The 16,820-nt window shown below is 52.3% G+C and overlaps 1 protein-coding gene across 4 annotated transcripts in view; it reads left to right on the forward strand.

Moving 5' to 3' along the window:
• The window catches only part of PLXNA4 (plexin A4), a 607,131-nt gene that overhangs the window by 505,535 nt on the left and 84,776 nt on the right, over positions 1–16,820 (forward strand). For all 4 annotated transcript variants that reach the window (XM_049714950.1, XM_049714949.1, XM_049714948.1 and 1 more), the window contains 5 exons: positions 1,347–1,447; positions 11,456–11,579; positions 12,301–12,454; positions 13,714–13,813; positions 16,246–16,360. In XM_049714950.1, the coding sequence (XP_049570907.1) occupies positions 1,347–1,447; positions 11,456–11,579; positions 12,301–12,454; positions 13,714–13,813; positions 16,246–16,360 (594 nt within the window). The remainder of the gene's footprint in view (positions 1–1,346; positions 1,448–11,455; positions 11,580–12,300; positions 12,455–13,713; positions 13,814–16,245; positions 16,361–16,820) is intronic.

The following is a 16,820-nucleotide window of genomic DNA, read 5'->3' on the forward strand; positions in this document are numbered from 1 at the left end:
TCTTCGTGTCTACTGTCTGATGGCAAGAAATTAAAAAGGACGACCAGCTCAAACTCTCTTAGCTCAAGCTGAAAGGTTAGCTAAGAAGTCCTCCATCGAGATAAAAAGGTATTCCGAATGGAAAAGAATGATTACAAAGAAAACCCAAAACCTTTTGTGAAGAAGAAACTGGCAAAAGTGGAGAAGAAAGACCAAGGCTATAGGAAGAAAATTAAAATTCCATTTGATCCTGTGTAGCGTTATTAAGTACCTCCTACGTCTCAGGCCCTGAGAAATCATGTCAAAAGACATCAGGGCAAAGCTACGTTGGAGGGGGCTTCCTGGGTGGCGCAGTGGTTGGGAGTCCGCCTGCCGATGCAGGGGACACGGGTTCGTGCCCCGGTCTGGGAAGATCCCACATGCCGCGGAGTGGCTGGGCCCTCAGCCGTGGCTGAGCCTGTGCGTCCGGAGCCTGTGCTCCGCAACGGGAGAGGCCGCAACAGTGAGAGGCCCGCGTACCGCAAAGGGAAGAAAGAGAAAGGAAAAAAAAAAAAAAGCTACATTGGAGAACAAAGAAATTCAAAAGGTCTTTAGGAGTATGCAGGAAATAGAAGCATTTGGGCTAAACAGAAATGTCATGTGGAACATTTTACATTAACAAGCTGCTGGTGAAAGCTAAGATAAAGTTTTGGGGTTGGAGAGGAAGCCTCTAGTCATGAAAAGAGTGTGGGTAGGAAGAGAAATAGCAACAGCTGCTCTTTGAAAGCACCAGAGTGAACAACTTTATGAGCCAGTTGGCCAACATTATGAGAAAGAGAGAGCGAGCAAGTGTCCCCTGCAGAGCGAGTGGGTTACACCTTGTTAACAAGAGAGACAAGGGTCTTGGACTCGGGTTCAGCACTCTCTGGAACCACAAAAAGATTGAAACCTGAAGGAGAAGTTCTGGGAAGGGGCAAAACACTTTAAGGCAAAAGAGAAACAAGAACAGAGAAAGAAGCAGCATTTGAGTTTATTACATTGATAAGAGATAAATATGTGATGAATGGCACGTTTGTAGAGATAGTTGGGGGTTGGGGTGGTGGGAAAATTTCAATGTACATGTTATAAATATCTCTGATAACAATGTGACGTGAATTCTGTGGAGTCCATTCCCAGGGACTTCTAAGAAAATAACAGTTGGTTGTCTCCCCACAATGCTTATGGGCCACCTGCTCAAATATGATCCCTTTCGGTTCTGGGGCTCTAGGCCCCTTCCTGCTTCTACACGGTTTTAGGTGATACACCTGATAGGATGGCATGACTTCTTGGTGAACTACTGGGTGTTCTGCAAAATCTTGACCACTGTCTCCCGTGTGGTCTTGTCCTAGCTCACCAGAGTCCCTGTGGAGTCCTGTGGTCAGTATCGGAGCTGCGGCGAGTGCCTTGGCTCAGGCGATCCCCACTGTGGCTGGTGTGTGCTCCACAACACGTGAGTACTGCTGGGCAGCTTCCTCCTGCCTCCCCCTCCCCCGGTAATTCTCTCCGTCCTCGTCTTCTTCTCTATCACCACTCTCCTACTGTTTGACCTCTCCCTTCTCTCCCTCTCTTTTCTTACTCTTCCTTCTACGTATCCTTTGTAAATCTATGTATCCTTTGTAAATGTATCCTTTGTAAATCTTATCTCCCTTCTTTTGTTTATCTTATCTTTACCTTCTTTTGTTTAGCTTTTGTAAATCTTATCTCCCTTCTTTTGTTCTGACTTCCCTTTAAATTGTCAACTTCCCATAAAAATATATGGAAATGTCAGCATGGGAACGATGAAGGGTCAGGATATGGGAATCACCCTGGATCATTACGCACTGGAGGTCTGGAGGGAGATCTCTGGACATTTCTGGTTGCAATTTGACTGTAGACTGTAGACTGACATTCCAGGGCTAAACAGCAGGAAAAAGGCATTGGACTCCTTTCTTTTCTCTAAAATTTTTTTTAATATGTATTTATTTATCTGGACAGTAGGGTCTCAGTTGTGGCACATGGGATCCTGACCAGGGATCAAGCCCGGGGCCCCTGCATTGGGAGCACAGAGTCTTAGTCACTGGACCACCAGGGAAAGCCCTGGACTCTTTTCTCCAGGCTCACATGGGCCACTAAATCACGTGTGTGATGTCTACTGTCCAGTTAGTGATTTAACAGCCACTTAACAGACTTCAGTATCCCCCCAGAATCTTCTGGTATTTGAGGGGTAAGTTCAAGTGCGTAGCACCTAAGAACCCTCCTCCGCAGCCCTAACGCTCATCTGGCTGTCAGAGCACCCTGGGCCCGGGGTCACTAGACCAATGTTTGAAACCCTGGTCCAAGTGTTGGCCGATCCCCCTGTGTGGCTCTTCTTTGCGGGCTCCATTTTGCTCTCTAGAAGTGGGAAGAAGGCAATGGTAGACAGTGGAGACAAATGGTAGTCTGATAAATGAACTGAGGGGTAGGAGTAGGGTACAGACAACCCCCCAGATGTGAGGGGAGAACAGAAAGCCTTTCTTAGGGGAGCCGAAGACCCTTGGCATTGCTGACTGGAGAAGCCAACAGTAGTTGGGCCCCTCCCACTCTGTGGAGTTTGGTCCCAGCCAAGCTATGGCTGCGGGAACCCCAGGCTTCTGGTTAACACTTGAAACTTGACACGCTGTGAGTTGGACACAACTATTATAAACTAAAAAGAAGGACTTAAGTTTTCTTACTAAGAGCCTGAACTGTGTGTGACCAATGGCATTTACCAGTCATTTCCTGCCTCACTCCACCCCAGGAGTGCCTCTGAAAGTTAGACATGCCCTCTTCAATTCTAACACAACCTCTCCAAGGCCCCAGGATGGGCACCCTCCCCTCTCTAGGTGACAGTCTCAGGCATAATGAGACCTAGAGTTCACTAAGGAAAGGTTTGAAATCCCTCGGTTATGCTGTGATGGGAAAAAAACGGAGACCCATCAACCTACCCTGAAAAGCAAGTCACTTAGAGATGACCAGAAACTGGGTACAGCAGTGTACCCAAAGCTGTGTATCGTAACAGGGAGCAGTGGCGCCTAAGATTGGCCGCCATACAAGAGGATGGAAGAGATTGCATTCAGAATCCAGGTCAGCTCTGATCAACCCAGAGGAGTTGCCCGGATGATACTTTACGAGGCAGAGGGGAAGTCGTTTTCTTTGTCCCACACAGTGAGCCCTCAGAAAGGGACTGTGCTCCAGATCCATTGCTTCCTTGGGGGCCTTAGGCCAGCTGGCTTTCAGCTTGGCTAAGGATGGCTCAGCTGCTCCTGGCGTGAGGCTCTCACACCTGGCATCATTTAAGGGCAATCAGAAAAGCTGGCCCCCCTCTGACACTCTATGACTGCGGGACCCAAAGGCCGGTCTCTGTGTCAGCTTTGATCCTGCCTGGTGATGTCGGCCAGCCCCACATAGCACTGAGCCCTGTGAAAAGCAGGGGCCCCGAGGCTCTGAGACGGCGGCAGGGGCGCTGTGGGTACACCCACCTCCCCTCCCCAGAGCTGAGCTAAACAAGAATGACAGGAGGAGGTACCAGAGATGACTTCCTGCGTGGCCTCAGTTTCCCCTCAGTAACATGACACCTGCCTCCTGTCAGGCAGCAGAAAACAGGGGTGGACTGGGGTCAAGGTGAAGTGTGGACGGTTCACAAAGGAAGCCGTCAGCCTGCACTGGGAAGCCAGCCTCTCTACTCTCAGCGTGGCCTAAAGAAAACAGTCATGGACGTGAACTCTGGGCATCTGCCACCAAGTCCAAATTCCACATTCCCCAGCTGTGCAGCCACCTGAGCCAGCACCGCAGCTCCAAGGTGCTCTGCCAGCTCAAGTGTGGTTCTCTGTGACCTTGAGCCTCCTGGTGGTGGGATGGGCCTGGTGCTGGGGGCTGTGCTGATGTAAAGCCCAACTCCCCCAGGAGGATTCAGCTCACGAGCGCCCTAGGCCAGGGCTGCCCGCCCACCGTGACACTCTGTACATCCACCCTCCCTCCCTCCCTCCCTCCCGGAGTTAATGGCCAGGAGAACCCCCTGGCCCACGTGGCCAGGTGAAGAAGAGTAGATGCCTGGATCTGCTAAGATGCTTGTAGTCAGGATATAATGTTTAATTTATATGGAGGGAGATAAACTGATGCTCAGTGTACAGTTTGGAAAGTTTTGATAAATGCAAAACCCAGGTAATCCACACCCCCATCAAGATGTACAATATTTCTTCATCCAGAAAGTACTCTCATGCCCCTTCCTAATTCTTCCCAATGGGCCTTTCTTTTCCTTTTTTGCTTGAGTTCAAGGCAAAGCCAGACATTGCTTCTCCTATATGTCCAGTTTGCACCCCTTTTCATTTGAAACAGATGCCAACAGGACTTTCATGGCTGAGACTGATGCCTGAGGATGTGGGCCCAGCAGGAAGGAGGGCAGGCAGAGGCTGTGTGGGAAGGATGAGGGGGGCCAGAGAGCCTGCAGATGCTCCCCCTGGGGCGCCTGAGTTAACTAGGAAGGGAGGGAGGTGAAAAGTGCAGGGGATTGCATCACTTTGGAGGAGCACCATGCCCACACACACCCCCTGTGCCAGGCACTATGCTAGGCTCAGGGCATACAAGGGGCCTGCATTAGACCTTCTGCCCAGAAGCAAGTTCTTGGGAACCAGGCCTCTGGTCCAGGGATGGGGTGAGGGTTGCAGCCTGTGCTAGAATCAGCATGCTTGTCAGGTCCACGCCGCGGACAAGACCCTGTGCTACGTGCTACAGGGCCCAGCCAGCCTGCCCCAGGAAAACTGTGCAAAAGAGCATCAGAAACAGGGTTCCTTGTGGTGTCAAGATACATCCATTTTCTGTCACTTCTGCCAACTTTTCCCATGGTTGTAAGAAGTGAGAGGATGGGGAATTTTGTGGGAAGAGAATGACAGCAGAAGCTCTGTGTGTGTGTGTGTGTGTGTGTGTGTGTGTGTGTGTGTGTGTGTGGACAGAGAGAGGACAGAAACAGAGACAGAGCAACAGGAGGAGAGAGAGAGCGTGCATGCAGCTCAAGATGGGGCCCCAACCAACAGGTGGCTCAGGTGGCTGAAAGGGCTGTTTGTACCAGCAAGGGCACAGGTGGGTTGCAGACTGAAGGGACTTAAGAAATGCTCATGTAATTGAAACCCTCCCTCCTGTTACTCACCCTCAGTTGTCCTGAGCACAGGCTTGCCAACCCAGTAGCACGGAGGGTCACCCCTGTTGCCCTCTCTTTCAGCCCCGGGCCCCAGCCCACAGGCTTGCTGGCTTCTAATGGTAATGACAGCTTCAACAAACTGTTTATTTGTCCATCACCTTGAGCCTTTGTTTGCAGGGCCATTGGGCCTGAGCCTATTCTGACTTGGTGAAAGAAAGGAAAGGCTGCAGTGCCCCCACAGCCCTGAAGCCCAGCTTTCACCTGTCCTGGGCCTGGAAAGAGCCCTCCAACCCCCAGGTCCCCAGCCCCCTCTCCCTCTTCCCCTCCCGTGCCCAGGCCAAGAAGCCCATCAGTCGCAGCAGGTAACGGGATCCCCCACAGACCTAGTCCCATCGATCGGCCCAGACGTTACCTTTCTTCAGCAGGGTCATCAGCGTCACTCCTGGGAGGCTCATGTAACTCAGGACATTGACAGGCGGAAGATAAGATCAGCTTTTATAAAGTCCTTCCCTCCCCCCCGGGACCCCTCCTCTTTGCAGATTTCTTCTCTTGGAAGGATGCCCTCCCTGGATGGCTTGGCATGGGTCACTGTTCAGGACTCACTTTATATAGTTTCTGCCAAGATGGAGAGAAGGAAAGGAGAGGAGAGGAGAGGAAAAATGCTGCTACCTACACAGAAGGGATGGGTTAAAACTAAGAACCTGTCTGTGGACCGACCCAGTCTGGGCTCAGTTTCCTGCCATAAAATGGCAGTGAAGAGCCATCTTACAGCAACGCCTTGAAAATTAAGGGAGGGATGTGCAGGCAGCCCCCCGGGGGACTAGCTCTGACTTCAGTGGCTGTGTAAGCAGAGGCTATGGGTCAGACCCAGGACCTCCTCCGTGGTCCCTGTCCTGCCGCTGTCCTCCCCGGGACTGGAGGGCTGTGATGGGGTGGCTGGGAGAAACCCACCGCTGGGAAGTCTTCCTTCCCAGACAGTCTTCAGCAGCCATGGTGTGGCTGTCCAGCGGCCACCTGGGAAAGGGCAGAGAGAGAAGTTTGTTCCACAGTCACACTAAATGTCCCCTTAATCAAGTCCAAACTGATTCCAAAATGCCAGTCCTTTTGTGCTGCTTCTTAGCATATCCCATAGCCTGGTTTTATGTTTATTTTAATTTTTTAACCTGTATCCAAGGGCTACTGAATACTCACCCGCTAAGTCAATGATCTCTCCTTGGGCTCTTTGCAGGATGTCTACACAGTCGTGAGGAATTGTTCAGATCCACTTCTGCCCAGCGAACTCTTTGCAGTCTATGCTGTGGCCTTCCCTGACTCTTTGCGAAAAATTTATCAGCCTCTGGTCCAGAGGAAAGGGTCCCAGACGAGATCCTAGTGTATTTGAATTTTTCTCGCCCCAGCTCAATAGATACAGAACCAATCCACAGGGGATTGGTTCCAGGACCCACAGCGGGTACCAAAATCCATGAACGTCAGATCCCCTAGTTGGCCCTCTGTATCTGTGGTTGCACATCTTAGAGTCACGGTACTGAAAGGCCTCACCTGGTCCGTGCCCTTCATATAAGAAACCCCTTACACACCATGTGCCTAGAAGGCCTCCCTTTACTATCCAGTCTGCCTTCCTCCAGGCTACACATGCCACCTGCCCATTTCTGGGGGCATTCCTGAAGAGGGCAAGGGTAACGATGTTAGGAAGCCCAGTCTCTTCCCTCGTCAGGGTTCCCAGATGTGGAGACAGTGATCGGAGAGCCCCCGTGATCTCCAACTTGAATAAGGTTCCTCTTACCTTTTCTGTGAAGGGCATTTAGGGAGCCCTACCCCATTTGTTTCCAACCTCCTCATGTTCTAAACACAGATTCCCCAAATATTGCACTTCAGGCACAGGCCATGACCAACGTGGAGTGTTAAGGATGGGGGATCACCTACAGGGAGAAGCAAGGAGCCAGTTCTGATATCCGAGGCTGGTAGACCCGCACTACCTGGAGGGCCTGGAGAGACGGACCAGCGGTGGTTTCCCCCATCTCCACTGCGGTTTGGAGGCTCGCCCAGGCCGGACTCACAGAGAGCCCCACTTCCAAATGGAAATTTGCTTGCCCAGCCAGCAGCGCTGGGAGTTAATATTTCCATCACTGTATTTAGGAATTAATTTCTAGAGAACTTAATCACCACCCCTTTCCCTCTCCCTCACCCCCTTCCTTTCTCCATTCCTCTCCCTTCTAATTTTCCACTTGGCTGGGAATTCTCCAGCAGTGAAAGTTCAGGCTTAGGGGAGGCGGTGGTAACTGCTTCTTTAGAGAAGATAATCTCATTGAAACCACTGACTTGAATAATAACCCCTCCAGGGGCCAGGACCTTTGTCCCCAAGGGCTTTTAGCACCTCTGAACTGGAGCTGGAGGACCAACTGCAGAGAAAGTGGAGGGAGAAGGGGAGGGATGAAGAGCCTAGGGGGGCCAGACTCCAGTTCTGGGACCCGGGCTGTGTTCCTGGAGCCTGCTTCCTGCTGGCCACCTGCAGGTCTGCGATTCCTGGGGGTGGCAATGGTGCTGGCAGGGATGACTGTCTGGAAACTCAAAGCCATATAGCATGCACTATTTGAGTCCTGCCTGGAAAATGGATGAAGCAGGGTCTTCCGCCATGTCCAAGGTGTCCCCACAGTGGATTGCAAGGACATGCTTTTGGAAGTACCTGGAGCCCCTTTGAAGGAAACATCTAAGCCCCCCGACCCAGGGGTCATGAATTAACCCTTTGCACATTCCCTAGCTCTTGCCTGACCTAATGGAAAATCATAGTCCCAGAAGAGCAGGAGGCCATTCCCCTGACAGACCCTTTAAGAACTCAGAAGGAATCCATTCTTCCCCTACATTTTCCTATCACTTCGAAGGTCAATTGTCTGTGCTTTTGAACATTTGTAGCTTCCGCCCTCATGGGCCCTGAGGGATAGTAGAAATGTCAAAACACCCCTGACACTGACCTTAAACTTGACTTTCCATGAAGAGAGCTGAGTTCTCAATACCCTTTGACAGCTAGGAAGAAAGCAGAGCTACAGCTCAGACTACTCTTTTTTTCCTCTTTGCTCCCTCCTGCCATCTGGGGCTCCCCCTCCGTCATTAAGAGGAAAAGTGCTGCAGCCATGCTGTCTTTTCCTCTTTGATTTGCCCTGTGGTCCAGTCTGGGAGGAGATCTGTGCTTCTACATCAGCTGCAGTTTCGGGGGTTGGATGGGAAAGCAGAGGAGGGATGGGGTAATACTAGGTTTCATGGAGGACTTATTATGTATGAGCTATGCTCTGTTCTAAATGCTTTACTTGCATCATCTTTTAACCCTCATGATAACCCTATTAGGTAGGTACTATTTTGTCCCCATTTTATAGATGAGAAAACTGAGGCAGCAAAGAGGTTAAGTAATTTGCCCAAGATTACACAGTTAGATGGGATGTTTAAAATTGTAAGCCACGGGTGGCTTCCCTGGTAAGACCTAAATCTGCGGGAGATGATACCTGTTTAGTTGTGGGCTCTCGGGAGCCATGGAAAGATGCAGCCTCATGAACTCTGGGAGCAGGAAACCATGCAGATAGACCTTGTCTTGAGATCCCTCAACGAAGTTCCTTTGTACCTCCTGCAAGAGAGAAGGAGTTGCCTCTTTTCTACCTGGACTCTATTTGGTAACTTCAGGTGATGTTTGGGCTGAAAGCAGCTTCATTTTTCCTCTCTGCATAATTTAATCAAAGACATTTTTCAGATCTACTGATTGCTCTTGGAAATAGGAACTTCAAAGTTGGGGAGTCAGTGAATAATTGAAGTCTGTACCAGCTCTCTGGGTCTGCTGTTAATGGGAGTAATAACACTATTAATAGTGATGTCAGTGCAGACACCCTGGAAAAGTCCATAACATTAGCTTAATGGCCGGAGGTAATGAAGTCCTCGCAGAGGAGCTAGCCTGGTAAATTAACTTCCCAGACTTTTAGGCAGATGCCCTTGTTGTCATGGGTCTGCTAGAACAGCCTGGGGGTGCCTTGGAGACAAACACACTCACATCTGACCTTTCACCCTTGGGATGAGATTCCTGGACGGGTCCTGGAGAATTCACAAGTCTCAGTAATATTCAAAGTGTTTCCAGTGGCAGGCAAAAACAGCGATTAGCATAGAGAATAAGATTGAGAGGACATTTTTAAATTGCCCTAAGCACAGAAGGGGACATCAGGATGGCAAGGAAAATGGGTTTAGTCTAGAAGCTTCAGGGAGGTGGAGCACAGTGGGTGAGAGTGGAGGCTCCAGAGTCCACCTGCGTTCATACAGGCTCCCTCTGACTAGCTGATGACCTTGACCAAGTGACTCACTGCTCTCTGTAGTTTCCTGATCTGTAAGGTGGGGTTTAAAATGGTTACCTACCTCCCATCATCTCTGGGAGAGCTCAGTGACATAAACTGTAAGCCCCTTATCACAGTGCCCAATAAGAGCTCAATGACTAGTAGCCATGATTATTTTATTCAGAATTGTGTTTTATTTCTGCATTACACATCCACTTTACTCCAAGGTCATCCTTTCTGTCCATATCTCCCCTTTAGTCAACGCCTTCAGTGATTTCTCAGCTAAATTCTCCTCTCAGACCCTCCACTATTAGGCTGTCCCTCCCACCGAGGCCAGGATGCAGTCTCATGAACTCCGGGAGCAGCAAACCACGCAGATAGACCTTGTCTTGAGATCCCTCAACGAAGTTCCTTTGTACCCACAGCAGGAGAGAAGGAGTTGCCTCTTTTCTACCTGGACTCTGTTTGGTAACTCCAGGTGATGTGGATGGCATACTTCCTTCCCCGTGGCTGGGAGGAGAGGCCCCTGCAGGTTTCCTCTGTGCCTTGAGAGTCACCCCGAGAGCAGCTCAGGGTATCCAGGTGCCCCTCTCCCCTCACCTTTTACCCTACCCCTCACCCGTCTGCTTCTTGAGACAGAGGTTCCCTTCCGTATCCCTGGCTGTTCCCTTCCCTACTCAGCTCCTTGCCCGGTGCTTCCTCCGCTCCTGCAACAGCCCCTGACATCCTCCCTTCTCGGCAGAGTCTCTCCTCTTTAACCAAAAGAGATCAGCACTCAGGAGGGATTTCCCTGCAGTCCCATCTTACCTCAACACGTCCCTCTGAGGACCCTGCTTTCCCTCACTGCCACCCCACAGCAGAATCAGTAGCCCAGAGGTTCCAAATCATGGCCACTCAGAGCAGCTCCATGTTCACCAGGCCTGTCCAGCTTGGATTAAATACTGTTTCCTGAAAGTCAAATACCTCCGAGCAGTCAACTCCCACTGGAAGGCAGGGCAAGCCCTGGCCCCGGCTGAGAGCTTAAGTGCCTTCCCCTATGTGTGATGTGTGCATTTGGGTGACCACCCTGACTTTTACGGGCATCTTTCACAAGCCTCCATCAGTTACGACCGTAAGATCCCAAGTCACCTGGATGTGATCCACTGATGACAAGGCACACTTTGAACAATAATAGGACACGGACACTAGGCAATAGCGAACCTTCTACAGCAGTGATGCTGGGCCATGGGGCTGGGATTCGGACCCAGCGCAGCCTGGCTCCAGAGCGTGCTCTGAACTTCTACCCTCGGCAACTCTGATCCCTCCTCCCCTCCCTCCTGCCCACCTATGTTTACCTTCTGTCTGCTGGGCAGGAGATATGCAGGGGATTCCAGAGTAAGTCAGGCATAGTTTCTTCTTTTGAGAAGTTCACACTTGGTAGGAGAGGGCTGCGCTTAGCCTAATAATTGTCATATAGTCTAAGAAGTTCTAGACGGTGGGAAACACCAAAGTGCTCTTAACGTTGCCCGGGGTGGGAGTGGGTTGGTGGGAAGAGGGACTCACGGCAGATGCATTATAGTTGAACCATGTCTAGAGGGACAGGTAGAAGTTGGAATGGGGAAAAATGTGGCGAGAGGGCAGTGCAGACAGAGGAGCTGGCGTGCACAAAGCCGAGGAAATCGGAAAGAGGAGATACGTGGAGAGAACGGTCTCGGTTTGCGAAGGGGGGCGCTGAGGCTGAGTGGGGAGGGGGAATAGACAGGACTTCCAGCTCTTTCTGTGAATGACGAGGCCCTGAGGGCACTCTGGGGTGACTCTCAGGGTTTCGCATGTGACAACCAGTGATTGGAATTACCTTCTTCTTCCAGTTTGGGCTTGATGGGGGAGGACCAGGCTGGAGGAAGGAACCTAGAAGGTTAGTCCTGGGCATGCTCAGTTCGGACATGTCCTAGGAGCCGCTGGCAATGCCTGACCTCCGCGCCGGCCCCTCGCTGGACCAGCGGTCTCCTCCTGAGTCCCTGATCCGTCGCTCTGTCATTCCCAGGTGCACCCGGAAGGAGCGCTGTGAGCGGTCCAGAGAGCCCCGCAGGTTCGCCTCTGAGATGAAGCAGTGCGTCCGGCTGACCGTCCATCCCAGCAACATCTCCGTCTCTCAGTACAATGTCCTGGTAAGGCTGTGGGACCGGGATCCACAGACGTCGGAAGAGCCTTCCCCCCCGCCGCCCAAAAGGGCCTCAGCCCAACACCCCTCAGGAGGGCTGGGCCTAGCTGGCCAGCAAGGCCGCTCCAGAGCAGGGCAGGGGTGTTAAAGAATGTGTCCCCGGGGATGGAAGATGGGGACGTTTGCAGGACTATCGGGGAAGAGGCTTTACGCGCAAGGGGTAGAAAGACAGGGAAAACTGACACCAGAAATGACTGGAAGTGTGACCAAGAGGGGGAAAGTGTTGGGAGCCCTATCCTTGTCTTTGAGATGGGAAAGATGTATGTGCAGAGGGAGAAAAGGGGGCGGTGGCGCCCACGTTCTTGCTGGGCACCTGCTGGTTGGTGTTGCCATTTTCCAAAGTTGGGGATAACGGAGGGGAGCCTGACCGGCAGTTCCTCAGGGCCTCAGTCCTGCCCAGGGCCTCTCTCCACCTACAGATCCCCTAAACGTTCTGTTTCCTGGGGCCAAATCCATTCAGATGCTTATTTCTTTTGTCTCTGTCTCTTACCATCCCACCACCTTCTCTGTCCTCTCCTGTCGTAAACTGGGTCTCTTCTGTCTGTCAATATTGCCTCACGCTTTTCTTTCTTCTCCTTCTCTCTGATCTCTCTTGCTCTCCCTCTTTCTTCCTTTATTCCATACCTTCTTTTTCCCATGTATCTCTCCCCCTGCCTGGCTGTTCACAGCTGGTCCTGGAGACGTACAATGTCCCAGAGCTGTCAGCTGGTGTCAGCTGCACCTTCGAGGACCTGTCAGAGATGGACGGGCTGGTGGTAGGCAGTCAGATCCAGTGCCACTCCCCAGCAGCCAAGGAGGTGCCCCAGATCATCACGGAGAACGGTGAGTGGTCCCCAGGGGCAAAGCGGGGTGGCAAGTCCTTCCTCCTGCCGCCTGGATGATGAGAACTCAGGACAGACACGCGGGATCGAGGGAGCGCACAGGAGGGGAGGGTCATAGGAAGCGGCGTGCATTGGTAGGGGTGTCACAGGAAGAGGGGGATGGAGTGTCCCTCCGCTGCCTTTGGAATTGAAACCAGGTGAGCGTCCAGGAGTCAACCTCACCCTGGGTGGGGAGCGGTGCCAAGAGGGCGGGAGAGGGAAAGGCCAGCACAGTGGCAGAGTGTGCTGGTCAAGTTCAGAGGTCATGCTGGAGCATGAGAGGGCCGTCATGGAGGGGCACGGGAGGAGGGATGGGGTGCAGGGGTCATCTGCTTCCTTACCCCCTGCCTGCACTGCTGGGTCTCTGACCCTGAACCGTTGCCCCTCCCACCCCCGCCCCGCCTCCCCGGAGCTTCCTGTTGCTGGCCGGCTGCCACGAGAAGGACGAGGTGGACAGAGGCCCAGCGCTGAGAGGGACAGGCCTGCCTGGGCAGCCTGATTCCATGTTGGCCCTCCCATTTGGGCTTGTCACATTTGTTCCGAGCTGATTGATTAATGAGCCTCTCAGGGAAGGCACAGAACAAGGGGCCTGGGGTCAGGGCTGTGAATTAAACATGGGCCCCAGCTCCTCCGTGGTGCCAGCTGAGGATTCCAGGGATGTCTGCCCGAATGGAGCCCACCAGACGAGGGGGTGTCCGCACAGGGTCTTTCCTTGCAGAGATGGGGAACGAGCTCGTGAGCGCTCACACACCCACGTGTAAAACCTCTGGCATAATTTGTGGCAGCGTTGCCAAGAGTCTGCGTGTTTCTCCTGGTAGCTAATCAATGTGTGTATTTGTAATTCTGTGAGGGCTGCATGGACATCATGCATGTGAATGCACATTTGAATACCTGTCAGAGTGTGTGTGTGTGTGTGTGTGTGTGTGTGTGTGTGTGTGTGTGCGTGTGCGCGTGTAGACAGGAAAGGACCTGGTGAGCGAATGAGAGGTGGGTGCCGGGAATACAGTGTGGAAGGAGAAATAGACCAGAATCACCCCCTGCAGCTGTTCTCGGGGTTGTCCTGGGACCAGGCCCGACTGAATCCGAATCCGGTTAGAGCTGAGCACACCCCCTGGAGAGGGGGCTCCCCTTTGCCAGGGTGCATTACTCTCAGTGGGACCTGACACGGGGCAGTGGCCGTCCCCCACCCCACCTCCACCTCATGGCTGGCTCCGCCCACAGGGGACCACCATGTCGTCCAGCTGCAGCTCAAGTCGAAGGAGACAGGCATGACCTTTGCCAGCACCAGCTTTGTCTTCTACAACTGCAGCGTCCACAATTCGTAAGTACCCCTCCAGCCTCACTCAGCTCCCTGTTTCTGGGGTCAAAGTTCATCCAAAGATAGAAGATCCCACCACTTTCCCAAGGACTTACCATCTAGAGGCCCTGTAAGCCGACCTCCCTCACCCCCAGAAGAAGAGAGACTCCCTTCTCTGGCACCCACAGGGTTAATGGGAAGAGGCTAGAACGGGCAGCGTGATAACCTGTGGGCTGGGGAACTCCAAGTCCCTAGCCCTTACATCTTCTCTGGCATAAGTCTGCTAACGTGATTCACTTTCCACCATCTATTGAGGAGGGGGCTGCTTATTACCTGGAGAACAGAGCGGCCAGCACCCCAGGTGAGAAGAGGGGTCTGGGGAGGGAGAGAAGGCCCCACGTGTGTCCAGGCAGTGGTCCAACAAGTCACCTGAATGAACGCTCAGCTCTGCACAGTCCCCTGCAGGCTGGGTCGGGACTCAGGCTGGCCACGGTCAGAGGCGGGCTTCAGCCTGGGGTGGGCTCCTAGCTCTGGCTCCGGCTCCAGCTCTGGCTCTGTTTGAAGCCTCCGCTTCCCAGGGGAAGCCACGGGCGACGGAGGCTTGGGCTCTAGAGTCAGACCAGCTAGGAAAAGTAACCCTTCTGTGCCCCGGTATCCTCTGTAAATGAGGAAATAGTAGTCCTCCTGCTGGGGCGTCACCCAGATATTTAACAGCTGACGTGGCGAGGGCACGGTCCCCTCGGCTGGGACATCGCTGCTTGCCGCCTGCTCATTAGCCCTGCTCAGCCCGCAGGCTGGCGGCGAGGGCTAGAAGAGCTATTACAAAGAGAGCGCTTAGAGCCGTGTCTGGCCGACTGTTTAGGCAACTGTACATTTTACTGTTACTATATTATGATTTCCTCTCCAAAGTGATGGGCCTGGATAATACTGAGAAGGTACAAACCTGTCTTTCACCATAGAAACCTTTCTTCAACCAAAATTAGGTGTGAAAGCCCAATATACAAAATAGATGGAAGCAGGAGATGGTTGAGGGTCGAGGAGACCTGGAACCCCTCTGTCTAGGAACCCCGCGCATCTCACAGTCTCCAAAGATGCTCCACGGGACCCCCAGGGTTCCATAGAGCACAGTTTGAAAGCCATAGAATCTGATCTCAGAAAGCTTTGCTTGCTTTAATATAATGTTCTGTTTTCTTCTCCATATAGGACAAGCTAGTTAACATAACCATAGATATTTGGGACTCTAGGCTGGTGGGCTCTGTCTGGTTATGACAGCTGTGAGTCCAGAGCTGTGGCTCTCTTGGGCAGCCCAAGTAAGAGGCAGCCAGTCCTCCCAGCCAAATTGCTTCGACATTGGAATCCTCTTCCTGCTTCTTCCCACAGAGCTTGCCGTGTCTTTACCACGTGGTGACCTAATCCCTCACTCCCCTTTTGCCCCTCTAAGAAAGTAGAATAGGTAGATGAAATCATATTTGAAGTTTCCATTCAGTCCGTAAGATGATTTTAAGCATCCTGTATGCGCGGCAGTGTGTTACTCACTAAACAAGGAGGATCAAACATTAATAAGATGCAAAGACACGATCTCTACCCACCAAGGATCATGGCCTGGTGGACCAGCGGATGAACAGGACAATGAATAAGTAAAATATAATACAACAAGAGCAATACTGTTCCAGAGACAGAAACAAGAGGGTGAATAGGATGAGGGCCCCAATGAGACCAACTCTGCGTTGGTCAAAGAAGGAAGAGGAGGTGATGAGGTAGAGGAAATGTTACTCCAGGTAGAAGGACAGCACGGGGAGAGCATGGCTGAAGCACCAGGCACACGTGGGGACAGTGGATCTAGACACCACAGAGGCCGTGGCCTGCATGGCAAGCCATCTGGGTTCGACCCTTTGGAAGAAGGGAACCATGTTGGGTTTTAAACAGGAAGTAGCTTTTATAAAGTTGCCTGTGTTTCCTGGGAATGGTGAGTAGACGTAGGGTTGCCAACTCTGCCCATCACACTGAGGGGGTAGCCTCAAGACCTTCCTCTGCAAAGGTGTGTCCATGTGGGTCCTTGTCAGCAGAGGCCCTGGAGTCAATTTGAATTGAAAGTCAATTTCACCGTTAGTCCTAACTCTCATGGGTTCTCTGGATGAGCCCCTCTACTCCAGACTTCATTGTTTCCCGATTCAGCAAAGGAGGGCGTCATCCTATGAAAAGGGAGGTGGCTGATGAGGCTCTTGGGGGGTCGGGGTTGTCAGCTACCTGAGTGAAGGCGGAGGCCAGAGACTCTTGGCTTCCTGAGGACTTGGAGAGAAAAGGGATGGATTTTTCCAAGATCTCCTCTTCCTGAGTGTTTGAAGGTGGTTCCTACTACTATGAAAACGTGTTTTCCTCGGCCCTAGAGTCCTGGGCTTTCTGCTTTTGGTTCATGCAGGTTCTCTGATGTGTGCCTCTTCCTCCTCTGTGCCCAGGTGCCTGTCCTGCGTGGAGAGCCCATACCGCTGCCACTGGTGTAAATACCGGCATGTCTGCACCCATGACCCCAAGACTTGCTCCTTCCAGGAAGGCCGGGTGAGGCTGCCTGAGGTAGGTCCCGCAGCCAGAGCCGTGAGTGCTGCTTTCTGTGAGCGTAGGACACGCAGGCAGGTCTTCCCTTAAGAAGAGAAAACAAAGGCAAATCCCGCAGGACCACCCCCTTGCTCCCCAGCCCCGACTCTTAAGGGACCGCTTCACGAAAGCAGTAAACAAGCAAAGCTCTGAGCTCTGGGTCAGTCCTGGGGGTTCAGTTACCAGACAGAGGTGCATTCCAGGTCACTCCGTCCAGCAGGACCCTCTACACACCAGGTGAGTTCCAGAACAATCCCAGGGAGGGGTGTGTGTGTGTGTGTGTGTGTGTGTCCTAGAAATAATTGTAAGTACACAGCAGGACTGTGTACAGACTGCTCAGTGGTCCCTCAGAGCACTGTCGACAGAGCAGAACTGAGATCAAAGAAGTCAAGTTGAGTAAAAGGGAGAGAAAGATAAGAATGAGAGGGTGGTCACTAAC

Source organism: Orcinus orca, chromosome 9 (assembly GCF_937001465.1).
Source record: "Orcinus orca chromosome 9, mOrcOrc1.1, whole genome shotgun sequence".
Classification (NCBI taxonomy): Eukaryota; Metazoa; Chordata; class Mammalia; order Artiodactyla; family Delphinidae; genus Orcinus; species Orcinus orca.